Raw genomic sequence first — 23,906 nt, 5'->3', positions numbered from 1 at the left:
TGCATTTCATCCTCCTACATCCCTGATTAATCAGACACTGGTCCTCAACTGTTTCATTTTGTGTGAAACTAACCTGTAATTAGTTCACACACTCTAATTAGAGGAATGATTCTTCAGGCTCACAGAGGGTTTAGTCCTTTTAAATATCTTTCATGTATATTTTCTCACATGGTCTTCATAATCCCATAGGGAAGGAAAAACAAGAATGACTACCTCATGAATTATTGTTTTTTTGTTCATTTCATTTAGTGGAAAGTATTGGTTTACAACTATTGTTAACACTTGCTTTTTCCATTCTTACAGCTCACATAAAATGTAATATCTGAAAAGCTTATAACAGAAAGCTAAGAAGTACAGTAGAGTATATTCATCTTAATAATCAAATAAAATGTTGAAAGAAAAACAGGTTTTTCCAGATCTGTTAGGACATTCTCTTAATGATTAACGTAAACATTTGTTAATTTTTTACAAAGAAAGGGCCGTGACCCATGTTTGAATATTCAATGAAAAATAATTTTAGAAACTATTTCCCTATTTCAGAAGATTAACTTTAAAAAAGGTTAACTTTATGGAGGGGGCAGAGTTAATAGCAGTTCTTCTCAACATCAGTTAGTGTTCACAAAAAACACTTCTGTGTCCTCTCTCTCTTCTCTCTCCTCTCTCTCTCTCTCTCTCTCTCTCTCTCTCTCTCTCTCTCTCTCTCTCTCTCTGTCTTTTGCCTCAGGACAATTGTTACTGATTTGCCAGAAGAGAGCCTAATTTCTGGCAAAATAAATCCCAGTATTTAATGAGAAAATACATTTTTGATGCCTTAGTCAAGAATGCAAAGCTCCTTATATAATAAGCTAGGGGAATTAAAAAGAAATCCCTAGTACCTTGTAATGAAATAAAGCTAAAGAAACAGCAGGTGCTCATGTGCACACAGAAATGAATATACAATGAAAGCTTATTTTAAAATGTACATTGATAATTTTCCATGTAAAACACATACTTGTGGGGTTAGGAATACAGCTTAGTGATAAGAGTACTTCCCTAGTAAAAGTGACTCTCTAGGTTTCATCCTGAGAAATGCTAAGACCATCTAAATATATGTATACATGTTGACAGTAAATTAATGCTATTGAAATAATTAAGATTTTAAAAGCCAGACATTATGGTGCATGTGTGTCTGCAATGCGAGCAGGCCAACTTGAGCTACATTGGAAATTAGGTTTTGAAAGAGACCTCTGTTTCAATACACAGTATCCCATTTAATTATATCCTAGGTTTTCTTCAATTTAAATTCTTCTGGGGAAAAACAATAATGAAAATGTGATTCTCCTGGGTTCTTATTCTTTATTTATTTGAAACCAGTATTCCTCCAATATTAAACAGAAGGTTATAGGCCCATGCAAAAGATTTTCTCTGCTATTATTAATTATGCTCCATTATATTGCTTTGGGAATCTTATACAAACTAAGACTGAAAATACTAATAAACTGTCATCTAGCCTTATACCTATTGAGACTGTTATTTTGGTTACAATATAGATGGACATGTATCAATTCAAATGATAGATACTCTCATCATGTAAAGACTGAGTCTTCTATTTTGTGTCACTCTTTAAAAATTTCAGAAGTATAAAAGAATCAGAACTGTTAATTATTATGAATTAGAAAGGCCAACTCCTTCCAACTCTGAAATTCTTTCCTTCCAAATTAACAGCTCACATTTCACTGTAGTGTTGGCTCTGTAGAAGTGCAGATCCGTTCTGCACAGTCCCATCCGGCTGCTGTCATCTACCAGCACTTACAGCTCAGCTTTCAAATCTTTAACCTTCATTGCTTGATCAAAGGGTAGTTTTTAAAAATCCTATTTATTTGTGTGTTCAATACTCTTGTGCAGGCACACATCCGTGCTCTAGCGTGCATGTGGAAGTGCGTAAGGAAAACAGGCAGGAGTCATTTCTCCTCTGCCTTGTGGATTCTGTGATCGTACCTGCTGGTATTGCTGGTACCTTTTATTGGCTGAACCATCATGGCAGCCTTTGATCAGAGTAGTTTAAGGTCAGTAAGCAATTAGGGATCATTCTGATTATCATTAAAAAGCTCACATGTATACTGTAAGGAGAAGAGCATCTTCTGAAAGAGGTAGTGGGAACAGTGCTTGATGCCTAGTCTCAGCACTTGGGTGGCTGAGGCAAGAGGATTGCCAAGTTTAAATCGAGCTGGAACTAGAGATTAAGACCCTATTTTAAATATATTGTGGATGTGTTGTCAAAAGTCATTTGTTTTTTGATAATGACAATGATTTTGACAGTGATTATACTGTCAAAAATTAACCACAGATGGTGTGAAATCAGTTTTTCTTTTTGAAAACAGGGTCTCATGTATCCCTCAGTTGGCTTTGAACTCTTGTTGTTCCCTTCTACATGCTGGATTTATAGGCATGTGCCATCATCCCTGGCTGGAATATAATTCATTTAAGAACCTGTATTGTGGATTATTACAAGGGACAGGGCAATAGTCACTTGAAATTGCTCCTTGTAAATTTCTGTCCAGGGGAGCCTGTATCATACCAGATTTGCTCTCACATTTTGAAACTGGCCAGTATGTACCCTATCTCACAAAAATCCCTTTGCTGCCTGCCTCAATGGGGCAGTGCTTTGTAGATGATTTATTCGTCGCTTGCTGGCACTTTGTTTTTACTGTGGCTGTATGATCTTTGAACAAACAGATCTACTCTGTGAGAAGACTGGTGTTAACTATTCATTCTTCCCCCTGGTGTTGGGGATTAAATCTAGGTTCTCATGTATGCCACTGTTGTCAGCAGCAGGTACTCTGCCACTGAACCACACTTTAGCCCGACTTTAATGTATTTTAAAAAAGATTATTACTTTATTTTTGGAACAACGTGGCAACAGGTTTTTCTGTAACCCTGGCTGCCCTGGAATTCAGAGATCTGCCTGCCTCTACCTCCTGAGTACTGGGATTAAAGTCATGGACCACTACCACCTGGCTGATGACTTTTATGTGTACAGTGTATCACAGAGTGGGGTATGTGGCTGTGTGTGGTTCAGGGGGTAAGGGTGCCTGCTGTCAAGTTCAATCTACCTTGGTAGAACCTAGCATGTGTGAAGACTTGGGTTTGATTCTCGATGCTTCATATACCAGGTAACCCCAGCACTAAGGAGGTAGAGGAAAGAGGATCAGAAGAAGTTCAAGGCCACCCTCATCCATGTTGAATTTAAGGCTAGCAGCCTGGGTTGATACATGAGATCCTGTCTCAACAAAACAAATAAAATCAAATATGGCATAATAGACCTCAGACTTTAAGATTTTTGTCTTAAAGAAATTGAAGTAGGGCTGGAGAGATGGCTCAGCAGTAAGAGCACTGACTGCTCTTCTGAAGGCCCTGAGTGCCAGGCAGTGGTGGCACATGCCTTTAATCCCAGCACTTGGGAGGCAGAAGCAGGGAGACTTCTGAGTTTGAGGCCATCCTGGTCTACAGAGTGAGTTCCAGGACAGCCAGGGCTACACAGAGAAACCCTGTAAAAAACCAAACCAAACCAAAACAAAAAATCAAATACAAAGAAGATAACATTTTAAAGAATAGTGCTTTATTGAATAAGTCTTATTCACAGAAAAATAATTTTTAATCTACAACAAATGACAGATTATAGAGTAGAAAGCAATTCTCATAATGAAAGAAAAGAATCCATTAAATGAACAAAAAGGAGTCATAAAATTATATTCACAAATATAGTACAACACATGACAAAAGAACTGATCATTCAGGTAAAGTATAACAAAAATGCAAAACCAAATTACATTAAAGTAATTATTACATAAAAATGCAAGTTTGTTAAGTATAGACAGTGATAAAATATACTTACATAGTAATCTTAAATGCTCGTTAATAATATATAAGCACATAGTAAATGCCAAACAGGTATACTCACAATTGCAACCTTAAGCCTCCAAAAGAGAACTTTACCACTCATGCATTACTGTCATATTGTTTAATTTGAAAATATCAGCAATTTTCCTACTGTAGAAACTAAAGCACCACTTACTGTGCACTGAGAAGAGTGTAATAGAATGAATAGTTGAAAACCTGAGACTTCCAGGACGATTGGCTGGTATGGTGAGGTTTTTCAACCTCAAACTATGGCCCAGTAAGGAACCTATCACTAATTAGCTATATAACTTCGAGCCAATTACTTCTCTTTTAAGTAGTTGCCTCAACAATAAAATGAAAGTGGTAGTAGTGTGAATAAGTGACTTTCTAAGGTCATTTCTAGCTCTGATAGTCTGTAATTTCATTATGTAAGGAAGAAATCTACATTGCACTAAATATTTCAGAGCCAAACTAAAATATTAAGATGGGAATAAGCTGACTGTTTCTATTAGGACAACCGAATTTAGTAAGAATATTTTTTCTAGTTTTTAAAAAAGTAATTTAATTATTTTTAAAGGATTGAACTATTTATTACAATTTATAGCTTTGTTACAAGAAGCATCCAGAGAAACAAATAATAGTGAAAAAAGTTAACATAAGAGTTTCATTTAAGCTTAAAGACTATTTTTATTTTATGTGTGGGCGTATGACTGTGTATGTGTACATGCATGCATGCACCCCTGGAGGCCAGAAGTTGGCACCAGAGTTGGAGTTCCATGTCCGTGTGAGCCATCATGCTGGGACCTGAACCTAAGTCCTCTGAAAAAGCAGCAAGTACCCTCAACAGCTGAGTTATTTTTCCAGGCCCTCTTTTAAGCTTTAGTCCAAGATCCTCCATCAAGACAAACCCATGGAGAATTCGAAAAGTTTTAGGATGAGAGCTAACACTTAAGAGTATATAAGATGTTGTTGAGTTGTGTTCCATCATCTTGGAAGATGGTTGTATTAATACTCTTGTTTTTCTCTTTTGTGTGTGTGTGTCTGGGTGTAAGTGGACATCTGCCATGGTATATGTGCGGAGGCAGTAGATAACCTTTGGATGTTAGTGGGCCCTCACCTCCCACCTTGTTTACCATGGTGCCTCTTCATTACTACATAAGCCATTAGTTGACCATGAGCTTCTGGAATTCTCCTATCTACTTCCTATTTCACATAGGCATTCTGGGATTCCAGGTACTTGGGCTAGTGCACTCAGCTTTTTGTTTGTTTTGTTTTCTGAAACAGGGTTCCCTATCTTGAAACTCATTCTGTAGACCAGTCTGGCTTCAAACCCACAGAAATCTGTCTACCTCTGCCTCCCAAATGTTGGGATTAAAGGAGTGTGCTACTACCACCTGGCTGCACTCAGCTTGTATATGGGTTCTGGGGATCTGAATTCAGGTTCTCAAGCCTATTTGACTAGTTCCTTTCTTCACTGATGGCTACCTTTTTAAAAAGAGAAGATTTGACTAAAATGTCAAATATTTTTCCAACCATTTTCTTGTTTCTCTAATAGCAGTGACAGTCCACTTCATTCCTCCTCTTCCTCTATTCAGTATCTAGGTACTGAGAAGTATAATAAGATTTAGGTCTAATGGGAACAATGCATGTAGCTAATGTTGGAGTGGCAGTTTCCATTCAGAGAGCTCAAAATACAAATCTTACTAAAATAAAACCGATAAAACACACAGTAAATAACAAGACAACAACAAACTATCCTACCACAGTAAGATCACATTGTATTCACTTACTACACTCACCTTGCCTCTACCCCTAACTACAGGAAGAGGCAAAAAGTCTAGGAGGAAAGAGAATACTTTAATAAATGCTAAACACTCACAAAAATTTTGATCAACATAGTAAATAACAAATAAAGTAACTATTACGAAATAACTTCAAATTTCACATGACTAATATGTAGTAAAATGGGTGGTTCCTTTAAAATTCTAGAGTGAACTTTATACAGAAAGAGAACATCAACACACAGACACTGAGAACTCTCTCAGGGGTGGGAATTCAGATCTGGTTATAGTGTGACCTTCCAAGGGACCATTTTTTTTTTTTTTACACAACCATATTGGAAAGGATCCAGTGCTTATTTTTTAGTGTAATTTCAGACCAACTCTGCTAAGTCTCCAATAAGTTGATTAGAGTTGGAGTGCTGTGATTTTAAGAACCCGAAGCAACAGCATTTTCTAAACAATTCCTAAAATAAACTTGTTAGCCACATCAGCTCCATGAATTCAGTTTCGCAACACAGGAAGACAAGAAAAGAGGTCTTGCTTAACTCTCAGCACACAGGTTTTAAAAGGGTTTTAATGAACTGAGGCTCTGAGAACAAGAAAAGCCTTATTTGAAAACATTCAGTTTTTAAGTCCTAGGCTAACAACTAGATTAAACAAACTACCTATATGACTTGTACCTGAAGTGCCTTGGAAACAGTTTTTAAAACTAACACTTTTATTCCCTGGTAAAATGCTTAAAATATAAATTGAAATTGAAATCTTAGTCAACTTAGATCAAATGTAACCTAATGATTATATAACCAAACCTAAGCAGAAGACACTATAGAGAACTAAGGATTTTCATGAAAAAAGAGAGAGAGAGAGAGAGAAAAGGGCAGTCAGTTACTTAATTTTGTTGGTTTCTATTTAAATTTGCAATTAAAATAACATCACTTACCATAGTAGTCAACAGAGGTTAGGAGAACCTAACAATACTCTTTCTCTTAGAAAATACAACAAAAAGTCTAAATTGTAACAGTTTCACTCCCAAACTGTTCTCTGTAGTAAAATAGACCAGTCTTTGCAAGAGGTCTATCATGATAATTACTTAAGGTGAATCCTGTGTTCTATGAAGCATCTTAGCTTTTGATTGTATTCATATTGACTTATACAAGTTGTTAAAAATATTCAAACAACTACTCTTGTTAGTATGTTACAATTTCCAAGGTCTTAAGGATCTTGAGAAAATATTTTTAAAGTATCCACTACTATTACTAGTCATGAAAACAAACAAACATAAAACAATAAAAGACTGAACATTTTGTACTATATACATCTTAATCATCAGAACATCAAAAACTACATGAAACTTTTAGGACACAAAATGACATTGAGAATCTCAACATGGAGAGCCAACACTAAAACTACAAGCCATATACAACACGCTTCTACATTTACCTATGTAAGCAGACAGCTGGTTAAAATACTGGGTTAACAAAGATCTTTTAGTAAAGTGACTTAGGCAGGCTTAAACTAGCAAGGATTAAGGATGAATCCTTACTAATTAATTGGAAGATCTGAGACATATTTTATATTTCATTTTACAAAATCAGAAATATTTATTTTGAAACAAGATAAGAAGACATGATCTACCTGTCAGAAAACTACCACTCAGAAATATTTTTCATCCACAAAGCAGGTAAAATAAAAACATTTAAATTTCACATTGGCACCAGAAAAGTTAACTGGCCTGCCTTCCTGGATTAGAAAAACTAAAACTGAGCGATAAGTAGTTTTGCAGACGTTTGAACATGCCTAAGCCTTTAAATCAGCAAAGTATTTACTAAGAACTCTGATTATAAAAGTAATACATACTTATAAAACCTGCAAACAGAAAAAAAATGAAGAAAAAAAAGTGAAGGGCTCTATAAACCCTTCTAAGACCCACCCCCCCACCCCCTGAAGAAAAATATATTTAAGAGTGTGATAATTATCTTTCTAAACCTTCTTGTCCTGTATAGATACAAAATACACACACGTTAATTTGGCTCCAACTAGATACAGTGTTTTCCACTTGTATATTACACTTACTATATCTGTGTTGCCTTTCCATGTCAGTACATGCTGGTTAGAAGGTAGTCTACCATTATATCTTTTAGGAGATGGCAAAAATCACTTAAAAATATTCATATAAGTACATTTATAATTCCAATAAATTCCAAGTAAATGGGCAGAATCCTAAAACACAGAAACAAACATCTAAAAACAATGCTTATCCTCCTAGCAGTATGGAACAGTTCTTTCCCTGTTTACAATAAGCAAATTAAAATGCAGATTAAATCAAATCTCCATGCTTATACAGAATACTCCATTTGTTAAGCTTATGCAGAAGGAATGAAAAATGCAGGTGATTAATTCACACATAGAAATGAAGTTAACCTACTACCGTATACATGTGAAAAGTTATAAAACGTTTCTTTGTCTAAGGTTTCATGTGAGTAAAACACTGGATAAATGATACAGCTGATAACCTGAATGATCTAGAAATGGAATGTTTAGCCCGAAACAGCGCTGTTACCATTTGTTTCCATTTGGGAGCAGATGCTAATGGAATGCAATGCTGATTACTTAAAGTTCGCTCACATCACACATTCAATTAGAGTAAGAAGAACATAACATGCCTACTGTGGTGCTGGATTAAGACATAAAAATTTTTTGTTTGAACGTAATGACTGTGTAGCACATGGGACATTTGTCAACTGCTTCAGCACACTGTTTACAAGTGACCAGATGTCCACAAGGAACAAAAACTACAGCGATATTTCTATCCATACAGATTTTGCAAAGCTTCTCCTCTTGTAGGCGCCTTAGCTGCTCTTCAGTACTAATGTCTGTATAAAGAGAAAAACAACATATACCAATTTTTGGGTTTGTTGTTTAAATTCGTTGAAACATTGAACCCCTCCTGTGTGCCAGACACTCAAGTCCTGGGAGACATGAAAATGACTCAGACATAGCACAAATTCTTAAATAGCTTGTATGCTAGCGGGAGAGGCTGTGAGCTGCAGCTAGAGAGGGTAAGTACAAAGTAGAACATGCTATAATCAAGTTACACGCAAAGTGCTCTGGGACAAGATGAACAAGTTCTTCTGTCTGGGTGGCTAGTTGAAGGCATGGTGACAAGGAGGAATGCAGTGTTGTAGTGACATTGAAATACAAGCAACAAATTACCAGGCAGAACAAGCAAGGATGAAGGAAATGTACGAAAATATTGAAAGGCATGGGTAATTCCAGGAAGGGGTCTATTTGAAGGATCCCTCTACAGTGGGACAGGTAGGGTATAGTACTCAGATGTGAGGGCTGAAGAGAGAAAGGAGAACTAAGGTTGGGTTTGTCCATGTGTCAAGGAGGCGGTGAGAACTGTTGGAAATAGGAAAGGAGGTAAAGGCTGGACAGTTGCAAGTACATTTAAGATGTTGGCAGGGTATCCAAACAAAAACACTTGGGTGTAATTAGAGGATCCTGAAGTAACTGCACAGTTGAACCTTTGCCAAAACAGATTTTGTGAAATGCTAACAAATATGCCACAAGACTATGATTAGTAGTCATATATGATAACAGCAACAACAATCAACAGTAATAGAGCATAAATATTATATGCTAGGCATTGCTCCAAAAATTATATATTTTATAAAATTATATATTTTAACTATACTTGTAATCACTGTATACTAATGGTTTATAAATCTGGCCTCAGATGAGAATTACTTAAAGGATTTTCCCCCTTTGGGGTGTGTATGTGTGGGGTGGGGGGGAAGGTCAACAATCCTGAAAGTTTAGGATACTGTGTACCATTCATTGTGCCATGTACCTACCTCTTGTGGGAATTTTAAAAACAAGTTTTCTTTCTTTGTAAAAACTAATTTATTCCATTTCTTTATATTTACGTGAGTGCATAACATTGTGGCCCATGTGACAAAGTGAAGAGGTCAAGTTTCTGGGGTATGTTCTCTTTTTTCATGATACAGTTCCCAGGTCTACACCCCTCAAGTTAGGTCTTCAGGCTTGAAAGCAAGCACCTTTACCCATTGAGCAACCAAGCTAGCCCTGCTAAGTTCTTCTAACTTTGAGGGCTAGTCACACAGGAACTACTTTATTGGGTGTATTCCATTATGGAAACACTGTGCATTTCCCTATTTAACTGGGTATCTCCTTTTAAAAAAAAACAAAAACAAAAACAAAAAAACAACAAAATTCGGGGTCTCACTATGTAGCCGTGGCCTGTATCTGCCTCCTGAATCGTGGGTTTAAAGTGTGTACCATCATGGCCACCATCACTCCCTTTTATGGCATTTATGTCCTGGAGGAAACATTATTTCCAAAACATGTTTGGAAAGCAATAGTTTAATTTTGTTCAAGTACAAGTACTTACTGAACACTTACTTGGGCATTTGGTATACAATAAATAATACATACATACACTTTAGGTACCCAATATTCACAGACAAGTCAGAAACACGAGTAAACAGGAAATTATGATATGCTACAGTGACAATGGTATTAAAGGAAGGTGAGAAAAATGACTGAAGCATGCTGCAAAAGACAGAGCAAAGCTTACTGGACATAAGTAAAAACTGTAATTGAGTATGAGGGAAAACAGATCAGATCATCAAAAATTGACCCTTAAAGATGTGACAAACCATGGAAGAGTTGAGACTTGATTCTGAGGGTTCTGAGAGCTGCTGAGGAGTTTTGAATCAGAGGGGGATACTGTAATATATGAGCTCTCTGGGCAAGGAGACAAAAGGATTGTTCTAGTCTCTTCTTGAGACTTCAGATTGGGCGTGGGGGCTCATGCCTTTAATCCCAGCATTTGTGGGGTAGAAGCAAGTGGATCACTTGAGTTTGAGATCTAGTCTGGTCTACACAGCAAGTTGCAGGACAGCCAGGGATACACAGAGCTGTCTCCCCCAAGCCCCACCCCAGAAAAAGAAAAAAAAAGAAAAAGAAAACTTTCTGGCAGCAGCTTATCTGCTGTATTTTTGGTTGCTCATTGAAATAATAGAAGCATAATACTAAGTTCAAAGAGTAGAAGTTTTTATCCTACAGGGATATTAGAAAGGAAATGAATGAGCTGCAAGGTTATTTTTCTTAGAAAAACAAACAATGCATACCTTTCTGCAATGAAGTTTGACTTGACTCATCCTGTATATTCTCTTTCTGAGCACTCACAAGATCTGCAATGAGAAGCTCAAGTGATAGATAGCTGCTCCCAGATGTTTGGATTTTTTCTTCCATCGTTTTCTTAATGTCTTTGAAGCTAAATCCCATTCGTATAGCTTCTTGCACCATAGGATTCTGGAAGATGGTATCATCTGAAATCAAAGTTGGGTGGAGAAAGAACACAGTATTAGTATGTTCATTAACATAACTAAACAGTTTAGGGATTTGAGACTATAATATGGTTGAGGAATTCAGTGGTAGAGTGTTTGCCTACTATGTGTGTTGCTGTGGCTTTGATTCCCAAAGCTAAAAAGAAAAGTGGTGGTGGTGTACGCCTTTAATCTCAGCACTCAAAAGGCAAGAACAGGCTGATCTTTGAGTTCTAGGCTAGCCTGGTCTACAGAGCAAGTTCCAAGACATCCAGGAAATCCTATCTCAAAAAAACCACAAAAAGAAATATACTAGAGAAAAATGATTTCTTTAACTTTGTTATTTATGCCTGCTACCAAATCCATCCAAATAATATAACATAGCTCTGCATTTCAAGCATATTTACAAATATTTGTAGTATTTTCCTGCCTTGTAATTCTTTACACACAAAACAGATGATGTTACAACACTAGGGATCAGGGACTCACCAGACACTCTAAATTAAAACATACTCCTTCAATTGAAAAAGGAGATCTTAAAAGAAAACAAAAACAAAAACAAAAAACAAAAAATCCCACAAAAGACAAACAAATCGAAACTCCAAAAGAACACCAGCATCAGGTGCTGTGGTGTACACCTTTAATTTTAGCAGTCTGGAGGCAGGCAGGAAGGTATCTGGAGGTTTGAGGCCAGCCTGGTCTTCAAGGTGAGTTCCAGCACAGTTAAGATACATAGAAGGACCGTGTTCTACCCCACCACCACCAACCCCTCATATATAACCCCACTAAAAATTACATCTACAATATGCTATGGGATTTAGAAGACCTTATTTATAGCGCTAGTTCTATTAACAATTTATAATAGTGCATGCCTTTAATTGGGAGGCAGAGGCAGGCATATCTCTGTGAGTTTGAGGCTAGCCTAGTGTATAAAGCAAGTTCCATGACAGCCAGGGGTACACAAAGAAACCCTGTCTCTAAAAACAAAATGAAACACAATGAGCTTATAGCGTGGCCATGGGTAGATCACATAGCCTCTCTGTTTCTTCAGAGGCATGTAGGAATAACTGCCGAGGATGCGGCTCAGCGTGCTTACCTTTTATGGCTCAGTTACCAGCACCAAACAACAACAAACACAATCACAGTTTCGGCTACAACTGCATGTGGGGGTACACACCCACAATCCCAGCACTTAGAGACTGAGGCAGAAAGAGAGAAGTCCAGGCCAGTCTGGCCTACACAGTGGACAGACTACTGAGATAGCTCAGAGGCTAAAACCATTGGCTCTTCCAGAGGAATTCAATTCCTGGCACTCGCATGGTGGCTCACAACCACCTTAACTTCAGCTCCAGGGGATCTGACACCCTCTCCTGACTTCTGGGGCAACCAGGCATGCATATGACACAAATATATGAAGGCTGAACACCCATACATATTAAATAAATAAGTAAATGAAAATGTAAAAATCTAAACTTCTAACATCTTTGTTGCTTTAATACATTTCCTCCCCACCCCCTTCCTTTCTAAAAACCATGCCATACAATCTAACTGATCACAAACTCAGAATTTTCCTGCTTTAACATCGTGAGTGCTAGGATTATAGATTACCGCAGCACCTGGCTTTCTATTAATACTCTCACTATGAAACTATCTGGTATAAAATATAAGCACTTCCTTAAATTTTTAAATTTATAGCAGCCTCATTAAACATACTATAATAAATTGGCCACAAAACTAAACAGATTTATTTTTAATAGGCATATTTACCGATTTTTTTAGTTAGTGATGGTGTTTTTTCAGCAGTTCTTACCTAAAATAGAAATATGAATGGTAAGAATTCACTTTAGCAGAAAGCAATTATCTCAATTTGAAAAGTTAATAAACTTAAAACAAACTGGCTTCATTCTAATTAAAAAACCTGACTACTCATAAGAGCATGGCCTAACGAAATGGAAGGAAGGTAAGACTATCTAATCATCACCCCTTTACAGAGATGAAGCTGAGGGCCAATGAGAGCAAATGAGCCGCACAAATAGCAACACAATGAAAAACGAAGGGCAGAACCATCATGTCCAGTCTAGACTCCCATTGAGTCCAGGGTTCTTCTCAGTTTACTAATGCTCTGACTGCCACTGTCAATTCAGACACATTAGGACATCTTCTGTCCCACTAGACATTGAACCCAGGGGCTTCTTTATGCTGACCAGAAAGGGTAAAACCTATATATATATCCCTGTCCTTATTTTTGCAACCTTAAGTTTTATCTGGGGGCTAGTGAGATGGCTTAGCGGTGAAGAGAACTGACTGCTCTTCAGAAGGTCCTGAGTTCAAATCCCAGCAATCACATGGTGGTTCACAATTACCCATAATGAGATCAGATGCCCTCTTCTGGTGTGTCTGATGTCAGCTACAGTGTACTTACATATAATAAATAAGTAAATCTTTTTTAAAAAGTTTTATCTGCTAAAAGGTTACTAAAGACACACACACACACACACACACACACACACTAAGAAGACCAATAGAGTCAACTAACCTGGACCCTTGGAGGCTCCTAGAGATTGAATCACCAACCAAAGAGCAAGCATGGGCTGGACCTACCCCCTCCACCCCCCACCCCCATACTCCCCATCCCCGCACATATTATGTAGCTGATATGCAGCTTGGTCTTCATGTGTCTCCCCCCCCCCCAAACAACTGGAGCAGAGGCTGTCCCCGAACCTGTTGCCTGCCTGTGGATCCCATTCCCCTAACTAAGCCTCCTTGTCTGGCTTCAGCAGGAAGGGATGTGCCTAGTCCTGCAGTGATTTGATATGCCAGGGTGGGGTGATACCCAGGGAGGGCCTCCCCCTTCTCAGAGATGAAAAGGGGGGAAGAATGAGGGAAGAAGTTGTATGAGGGAGAAACTGGGAAATGGGGAGTGGATATTGGAATGTAAAGTGAATAAATTAATGAAAACAAAAGAAAAATAAATAAAATAGAATTTGAAAATATATTCCACAATAAGCAACTTACCAAAGATTCCCCAAGTGAATGGGTTAAATGAATATTATTTATATATTCTTGCCCCTTCTCATCCAATAGATATTTACACCTAAAAGATTAAAGAAAATTAAACTCTACTAGCTGATAAATTAGTGAAGTACCAGTAAAGGCAGTCTCTAGCATTGAATTCCATTAACTATCTTTAGGGAGCCAGAAAGATGGCACTTTCTGGTAAGTCCTGAGTTCAAGCTCAGGAGCTCACAGGAGAGAACAAACCCCTCCAGGCTGTCCTCTAACCTACAAATGTGCATTATTCCCGATATACATCCCCCACCCATGCAATAAGCAAACAAACAAGTAAAACCAATCTTTTCATTGTTGTCTTTTTTTTATATGTGTTATTGGGGATTAAATTAAGGGCCATAAGCATGCTAAGTAGGTGCTCCATCACTGAACTATAACATCAGCTCCCATCAGAGGCCATTCTGAAGCTGGCCTCAAATTTTCTATGTAATCAAACATGATCTTAGACTTCTAAACCTCCTGCCTACATTTCTCAAATGTGAGGATTCTAAGCAGGAATAACCATAAATCACCCCAGGCTTTTAAAACAGCTTTTTATTTGCAATAGGGTCTTTCTGAGAAGTCTAGGCTGGCCTTTAGTGTGCTTTGTAGCCTAGACAGGCCTTGAAATTCCCATCCTCCTATCTCACCAGACTCCTAAGTAGCTGAGGTTAAATGCCTCAGCTTCATTCACTGTTTCTGAGGAGCCACAAAGCACTGCTATACAACTCTTTATTCAGCTATAATTTCAAGGCTAAAATAATGCTATTACTTATGTTACTAATATCAACTTGAGAACTTTCAATTTTCAAGTAAGAGTTACTAAATTAGGAGCCGAGTATGGTGACATCCGACTGTAATCTCAGCACTTGGGAGGTTGAGACAGGAAGACTGATATGAAAACCTAGCTACTCTGGGCTATATATATATATATATATATATTTATATATATAGCCTGTGCCAAAAAGGAAAATGAAAAAAAAAAAGTCAAAAAAGTTATTAGGCAGGCATGGTGGCAAATACCTGAATTACATGCACTTAGGAGATTAACCAAGAACAGAAATTTGGCACCGTCTTTGGCTACATAGTGAATTTTGCCAGCCTGAGGTACAAGAGCTATTATCCTAAAAAAAGAAGCAAACCAAAAAGATAAGACACATCTAGAATACTCAAGAGGCAGAAGCTGGAGGACTGCCTCATCTATATAAGAATTTGCAGGCTAGTTAAGGCTACATAACAAGACCATATCTCAAACAAACACATACAAGTAAAACTAAAACCAGGCAAAAGAAGCTATTAAATTAGTACTCTAACACTGCATTATTACTATTTATTTGATTGTTTGTTTTTTGAGGCAGGGTTTCTCTGTATAGCCTAGGCTGTCCTTGAACTCCATAGACCAGGCTAACCTCAAACTCAAGAGATCCACCTACCTCTGCCTCCTGAGTTAAAGCCATTTGTCATCACCACCACCCGGCCAATACTGACATTTTTTACAAGTTCAAAATGGTTAATCTTTTTAAACCAGTACTGAACACTTAAAAACCTTAGTTTTTATTGTCATTTATCTTGAATTTGTTTATTTTCAAATCATTGTTCTAATGTTTGAAGTTGTATTATTTTATATATTAGAAGCTCATATAACATATAGAACTGAGTATTTTACAGATGCAAGATGACAAAGAGACTGAGACAAGAGAATTTCAAGATGGAGGCCAGCCTGGAAGGCATAGGCAATTTCAGGCCAACCTGAGCTAATGTGAGACCTTGTCTCAAATTTAAAAACAAAGAAACAAACAATAATATCCATTATGACCATTCTTCAGGACTTCTCATGGCACTATGGGCTCATGCCAATCTCCAAAGAGCGTACTTCTAAATAAAAACTATGTATTTTTCAGATTTCATTTTTTTTTTGTTTTGTTTTTTGAGACAGGGTTTCTCTATGTAGCCCTGGCTGTCCTGGAACTTACTCTGTAGACCAGGCTGGCCTCAACTCAGAAATCCACCTGCCTCTGCCTCCCAAGTGCTGGGATTAAAGGCGTGCTCCACTACTGCCCGGCAAAAATTATGTATTTTTGAATACTATGCTAAATAAAATGTATATATTTTACTAATTTTGTTTTTAGAAATAGATCATCTAAGTATCATACGGACATATAAGCAGTGAATGTTTTGGTTACCAGAAGTCTTAGGTGGTTTTTTTTTTTTTTTTTTTTTTTTTGCCCACAAAGTAGGTGACCCCATTTCTGTAAACTTGGTGTGAATTTCAAGCCATAGTGAAGGCAAAAATAGTTGAGGTGAAAAGTAATTCAAATATTTCCACTGCACAATGTCCAACCTGCCTATTACTGAATGAACAGTTCAGGACTTACCCTGGATACCACTTCGCATGCTGCTCCCAGGGGTCTTCACTTGGCTTCCAGTCCGTGAGGCCTCCTCCACACTGAAAGCACTTCACTTTATCGCCTTCACCTAACAAACACACAAGGAGAACTGTGCGCTGCTGTGCAAGTCTAAGCTTTCAGGACAATCCATTCTAATATTTAAGGAGTGTTGAAGTCACATAAAACCTCATGGCTTAAAAGACAACATTAACATTCCATATAGATATGATCTTTGCTATTTGAAGGAAAATACATACTAAATTCATCATCTCAATATAATGTGCTTAGTAGACTACAATGAAAGCAAAATCATAGTATTTATGTTAGAAAGTATAATTGTTACATTCTTTCTAGTGTATGTCATTTGGATCATCACTATTAAACTTACTTCATCAAACTGAAATGTTTAAATTATATTCCAAATGTTAACAATAATAAAGTTCAGCATGAACTACAAGGGAACTATATTTAAGGACAGAGCTCTCTGACATGAAACAGACCTTTAAGATTACTATGTTAAGGGCTGAAGAGATGGCTCAGTGGTTAAGAGCACTAACTGTCCTTCCTGCGTTCAATTCCCAGCAACCACATGGTGGCTCACAACTATCTGTAATGGGATCCAATGTCTTCTTCTGGTGTGTCTGAAGACAGCTACAGTGTACTCATATACATTAAAAAAAAATACTATGTTATATAACTGAAATAATCTATATTTTCAATTTGGCATTATTTCCCTAAAATAAATGAGTCAGGTATGCAGATTAAAATAGTCCTAGAAGCCACAACACTGCTGGCTTTTCTTGAGACATGCATAGGCATTGTTTGCAAAGCACTCGGAAGCAGTACAGGCACTTTCCAAATATGTGGTGTGCATTTTAAAGGAAGACATTAATTTTTGCTTGGTTGGCTTTTTGAGAGATGGTATCATGATATAGCCCAAACTGCCCTCAAACTCATGCTGATCTTTCTACCTCGGCTGATAGACTGCTGGAATTATAGGAAGGTGGTACCATGCAAACTTGATGTCAATTTACCATGAATCAAACTAATTCTCTAATTTAACTATTTTTATGGGATTGTGGTAAAGCTTAGAGAAAATCCATGTAGTAAGTGTTTTGAGCATACAGAGTAGATGTTCAATAAATGGCAGCTGGTATTACTAATAGATCCACTATCTAACAGAAATTGATACTACTTTTCTCTCTCAACTCCAACCCCTCCCAACCAGGAATTACTTAAACACAGATCTGACTCATAAAAACATAGCCTTTTAACATAAATTCAGTAGTAACATTAAAGATATAACATGAGTTCAGAGAATGATACTGATAATGAGCAAACTAAAGACAATGACTTTCTCTTTAGGAGCCCTGTGACATTTAAAAAGTAATTTTCTGGTTTAGTTTACCTAAAGCATAAAATCCAGCTCTTGCAAGCTGCTCCTTGTTAACTGAGTATATCCATGTTCCAAAAGTAATGATCCGTGCTTCATATTCTGCCATGGCTGGATTTCTTGGAGAATTTGTTGAATTTGGGAAATTTCTGTCAGAACTCACGCCAGATTCACTTCGAACATTAACATTCCGGCCCAAAACAAAGAAACAATTGGGAAAGTGTCTCCTGTGTTCTGACCAGGCACGATCACAGGGTTCCCAATTTTTCAGTTTTCCACCACAACAAAAGCATTGCACTTGATCATCAATCCCTGTGTAGTAGAGGCCAGCACTAGCTAACTCTCTGGGGGTTAAGTGGGCATAGTCTGGCCAGTTCTGAAATGATTTCAATCTGGCTTCTTCACTACACATGGCAGGGTTTCTCGGATATATGGTGTCTGAAATATCTACAACCTGTCCAGTTCTCAAGAGATAATCTGCATGAGACTCAGATGGCCTGTCAAGAGCAAAATGGTTTCTGTTCCCCACACAGTTTTCAGATTTGTACTGGCCATTTTGGATACCAGGATTTGTAGACTGTGCGGCACCGTTTTCAAAATAAAAACCATTGATAAATCTGCAATTTGGGGATATTCTCCTGTGTCTTCCAACAGCTGAGTCTCCATACTGCCATCTATCTACTGCCGCGTGACAACTGAAACACTGCACGGTGTCTCCTTCACCGGTATAAAGAAATCCCGCTCGTGCCAATGTTGATGGTGAAACAGGACTGCTACTTGGGAAGTTAGCAAATGTTTTTAATCTATTAAACTCTTCTACAAATTCTTCATCCTTATTTGTGTCTGCAGGTACAAAAGTTCTAGATCCTTCAAAACTGTTAAAAGTCATCTTCTTTGGAATATAGGACTTGTCCACCTTTTCTAAAAAGAGAACATTGCATTAGGAACTTCAAAACATAAAACATAAGGACGATACTGCTGATACTAAGCTTATAACTTACCCAGTGATGACATAAAAATAATGGCACAATGACTAAGACACATTTTAATTCTAAACACTAGAGTTGACCATTACCGAACCACTTGAGTTTTAAAGTCTTGTGCTTTTGTTTGTTCTCCTTTTTCAGTGTTTGGGCTTCACAGAATGCCAAACACATGCTCTAACACACAGCTACCCCCTCAGCCTGTTTCTTTCTTATTTATTGGCGTCTTGGGGATCTATCACAGGCCCTTTTGCATTTTAGGCAAGTGCTCTAGCAAGGAGCCTCAACCTCAGTCCCATTTTGTCTTCTGATGGAAAATAGTATATAAACAAACAGAGCAGAATTACTGATCTTAAGTATTCATTTTATATAAATATGGAAACTATGACACAGAAAAAGTATAAATATTAAACACGTGAAGTCATTAATTAGGAAAAACATGAAAGCAGCATAAAATATGCAGATTATTAAAGACTAGGCATAATTGTTATAATGAATCATTACATATTCAAGGCATCAAAGTTCAATTTTTTACTATTTAAAAACAGATGAATGTTTAGAATGTTAATGCATCAATTTAAAAAATATTTTTACTTTCTTGCTTTAGCAAAACAAAGGTGCTCTAAAGGACGCCATGCTTGAGAGTATACAGCTGAGACTTGATGTATTACAAAAAGGACACACACAAAGTTAGGTGGGTGGATCTGGGAGAAGCTGGGAAGGCAATGTATAAAATTCTCAAAGGACTATAAAATCATTAAACAAAAAAGTAAGTATTCACAATACTGGTTTCAGCATGTTAAGGATATCAAATGCTTCTCATTTTCATGTGTAGAGTCCACTTTTGCTGGAAGTGGACCACTCCTTATTTTATGTGTGTACAGATATACATATAACACATAGAGGCGAGAGACAGACACAAACACACCTTACACATCCAAAACTGCCAGGCAGAGTGTGCCTTAAGAAACATTCTAAATATTTACAGATATTAAGTGAAATTACTTTTGCTATCAACTTCTGCTGGTCAAGGAACAATCTGTTTGAATGTAATTTAGCAGCCTCATTAGAGCTGCCAAATTACAACTGTGTAATGTTGAAGTCAAATAACATACCAAAGGGAGTCAGCTGGGTTCTGGGAAGAGTGGCAAGATAGTTTGTCCTCCAACAGGTCTGAAAGTGCAAAATGCTGCTGCTAATAACTGTAGAAGGGCAACGGCATAAATCATGGTCGCCTTAGCCAAAGAAGAGCATGTGGTCACCCTAGCTACAGAAAATGCTGGTTCTCCAGAATCTTCCACATTGTCATAATGTCCTCAGTGTGTTTGCTGAATGCAAAATAAACAAATGGCTAAAACTCAAATAATTTCACAGTAAAAATGAAAGATTCTAATGTAAAAATGAATGCACTGGGTATAGCCTCAAAGGAGGACATACAAACAGCCAAATAACACATGAAAGCACATCAACATCACACCAAACACCAGGGGAATGAAAATGAAAGCCGCAGTGAGGTATCACCCCACACCTATTTGGATAGCTATTATTTGAAAGACAAAACCCATCAAATGCTGCCGAGGATGTGAACAGGGCCGTGCAAACGAGAATGTAAACAGCCACTATGGAATACAAATTGGAGGCTTTTTTTGGTTTTGTGGAGATATGTGTGCCTGCTATGCATTCATGCGAGTGGATGTCATCTTCTATTACTCTCCACTTTGTTGAGGCAGGATCTCTCAGATGAACTCAGGAGCTCACTGACCTGCTTGTCCCAAGGGATTTCGTTTCTGCCTCCACATGCACTGAGCCATCTCTCCAGGCCTAAAAGACTAGACAGACAGGGGTTGGAGAGAGGGCTTGACAGTTAAGAGGAGCTGAGTTCAACTCCCAGCACCCATAGCCATATATCCAGCTGCTCACAATCACCAGGAACTTCAGCTTCAGGGGATCTAATTCCTCTGGTCTTGGCACGTGCACACACCCACTTGTACATAGACACACAAACACACATGATTAAAAGTTAAAAACTTTCCAAACTAGGTAGACAATGATGGGGATGTTGCCCAGGTAGTAGAGTACTTGACTAGATGCTCAAGGTCCTGGGTTTAATCCTCAGCACTCCAAAAACTGGGTGTGGCAGTACATCTATAATCTCAGAACTCATGAGGTAGAAGTGAGGATCAGAATTTCAAGCTCATTCTCAGCTACATAACAAGGTTTTAGGCCAGCCTATGATACACAGTCTAAAAGCAAACAAAGCAGAGACAGCTCTAAAACAGATCCAGCAGTCTCACCACTGGGCATACATCCAGGCTAATGAAATCAGTATGTTGAAGAGAAACCTGCATGTGCACATTTATTATGTGCGTATGTAAAAATCAGCTTTAGGTGACCATTGCTGAACGGACAGAAAATGTAGTATATACATATAATATTTAGCCTTAAAAAGATTAGAATTCTGCCACTGGCAGCAACATGAATAGAAATGAAGGAGACATGTAAGGTACATATGTGGAAGCTAAAAGGTTAGCCTCACAGCACAGTAAGGGAATGTGGATGAAGACTGAACAGAACTAGGATGGGCAATGGGCATAAGGGTGCTGCAGCTGAACAGAAGTCACTTAGAATGGTTTCCTTTTTGTTTGGAGACAGAGTTCACTGTGTAACCCAGGCTAGCCTCAGTGCCTAAACCTCCAGTCCTGGGATCACAGGCATGCACCACTAAGCCCTGCAGGATAAAGAACTTTTCTTTTTGCCATGTTTTATGGGTGTGAGTAAATATGTATAGGTGCAGGCCTGTGCATGTGGGAGCCCAAGGTTGATGCTGGGAATCGCCCCAAATTTTTGGTCCATCTTATTCACTAAGACAAAATCTCTAAATAAAAGCTAAGCCTCACTGACATGTCTAGTCAGCTAGCAAGCTGGCTCTGGAGATTCTGTCTCATCCTGGATTTAGGTGTACACAACCATGCCCACCCAACATTTATTTGGGTCATAAAAATCAAAACTCAGGCCCTCATGCTAGCATGGCATATGGTTTAGCCACTAAGCCATTGACCTAGCCCTGATTACTAAATGTTCTGTAGTGAACTAGGAAAGCTATGATTGACAATAATTAACTGACTACTTTAAAATAGTTGACAAGCTTTGAATATTCTCAATGCAAAAAACAGCTTGAAGAGACAATGAAAATTACTTTGACCTTATTGAACATGTATTTACCATGTAGTGAAACAACATATTGTATCCCATATACTAATATAATTACTGCTGTCAATTAAAAATATTTTCATCGCTGGGTGGTGGTGGCGCACGCCTCTAATCCCAGCACTTGGGAGGCAGAGGCAGGTGGATTTCTGAGTTCGAGGCCAGCCTGGTCTACAGAGTGAGTTCCAGGACAGCCAGGGCTACACAGAGGAACTCTGTCTCGAAAAAACAACAAAAAATATTTTTATCTGGGCTGGCGAGATGGCTCAGCGGGTAAGAGCACTGACTGCTCTTCCGAAGGTCCTGAGTTCGGCTCCCAGCAACCACACTGTGGCTCACAACCATCTGTAATGAGATCAGACGCCCTCTTCTGGTGCGTCTGAAGACAGCTACAGTGAATTATGCCGGAGCTAGCAGGGCCAGCAGAGGTCCTGAGTTCAATTCCCAGCAGCCACACACATGATGGCTCACGGCCATCTGTAAAGTTACAGTGTACTCATACACATAAAATAAATAAAATAAATCTTTAAAAAATATTTTTAAAGGCTGGAGAGATGGCTCAGCAGTTAAGAGTATTGGCTGCTCTTCCAGAGGACCTGGGTTCATCCAATTCCTACCACCCACATGGCAGTTCACAGTTGTTTACAACTTCAGTTCCAGGGGATCCAATATTCTCATAAAAACATACATGCAGGCAAAATACTAATGCACATGAAATAAAAATAAAATGACTCATGAGGATGTTGGATCCCCAATATATACATATATTAAAGAATACATTTAGGGACTTAGGAGGCTGCGGCATGAGACATTGGATTAGAAACCAGCCTGGGCCACATAATGAGACCCTGTCTGAAACAAACAAACAAACAAAAGACCAGAATGGGTATCTTGTTTTTGAGATCCTGGGAAGATTTATACAGAACTTTGGACATTATGTAAGCACAATATATCTTAGAACATCAATTCCCTTTGAGTAATGTTAAAAAAACCACCTCTCTTGAAAAATGACAATACCCTTCAGGCTTGTATGGCTTTGCTAATTTCCACTAGTATTCACATATCCCTTAAGAGATGACTTTTATCTATCTCTGAGAAATTTTTTTGGAATACAGTTTTAGATACTTTTAAGTATCATTTTCCAGATGTTTGAAAACATTCTGTCAATGATGTTCGAAGTTCGTTATTGAATCAGCATTATATCATTATAAAAAGACTCAAAGAAGCAAAAGGCTAGTTGATAAGCTAGTGAGATGAAACCTACTACAGAAATATGCAACAGTTTATATTGTTTTTTAAAAAGATATTAAATAACTAAGGAAATAAACAAATGATTTAGAATGAAGTCACATAAACGTGAACTTCCAGTTTAACACCTTGGGATTTTAGTTAATTGCAAATTCATTACAAGCCAACATTACTTGGCTGCGAAAAACCCCACAGCTTTCCGACTATGTTAGTGTCCAGATGTGGAACACTCATGTCCAATTCAGCTACAGTATGAATATTACCTCCAGTTCCAAACACACTTTCAGAGAGACACTTGACAAATTTTCATGTCCTTAGAACATTCAAGAAAACAGAATATGAGGAACAGTTGGAAGAAACAAAGACTATTCCAAAAGAAAGGAAGGCTGACATGTTCTAATCCAAATTCAATGTACCTTTACAGTGGAATTAAGGCCAGTGTATATATTTAATAAATAAATTTGTGGGCAGTGGTGGCACAAGCCTTTAATCCCAGCACTTGGGAGGCAGAGGCAGGCGGATTTCTGAGTTCGAGGCCAGCCTGATCTACCAGGTCAGCCTTTGTACACAGAGAAACCCTGCCTTGAAAACAAAACAAAACAATACAATACAAAACAAAAACAAAT

At 37.9% G+C, this 23,906-nt stretch overlaps 1 protein-coding gene across 2 annotated transcripts in view; it reads right to left on the bottom strand.

The window, feature by feature from the left end:
- Window positions 1–3,577: 3,577 nt before the first annotated feature.
- The window catches only part of Xiap (X-linked inhibitor of apoptosis), a 51,046-nt gene continuing 30,717 nt past the window's right edge, over window positions 3,578–23,906 (bottom strand). For both annotated transcript variants that reach the window (XM_031354932.1, XM_031354846.1), the window contains exons 2-7: window positions 17,858–18,763; window positions 16,438–16,537; window positions 14,030–14,108; window positions 12,782–12,824; window positions 10,817–11,017; window positions 3,578–8,533 (exon numbers count right to left, since the gene is read on the bottom strand). In XM_031354932.1, coding sequence (XP_031210792.1) covers window positions 8,340–8,533; window positions 10,817–11,017; window positions 12,782–12,824; window positions 14,030–14,108; window positions 16,438–16,537; window positions 17,858–18,731 — 1,491 coding nt within the window. In that variant the 5' untranslated portion in view covers window positions 18,732–18,763 and the 3' untranslated portion in view covers window positions 3,578–8,339. The remainder of the gene's footprint in view (window positions 8,534–10,816; window positions 11,018–12,781; window positions 12,825–14,029; window positions 14,109–16,437; window positions 16,538–17,857; window positions 18,764–23,906) is intronic.

Source organism: Mastomys coucha, chromosome X (assembly GCF_008632895.1).
Source record: "Mastomys coucha isolate ucsf_1 chromosome X, UCSF_Mcou_1, whole genome shotgun sequence".
Lineage (NCBI taxonomy): Eukaryota > Metazoa > Chordata > Mammalia > Rodentia > Muridae > Mastomys > Mastomys coucha.
This window is presented reverse-complemented; position numbering and strand designations above follow the sequence as displayed.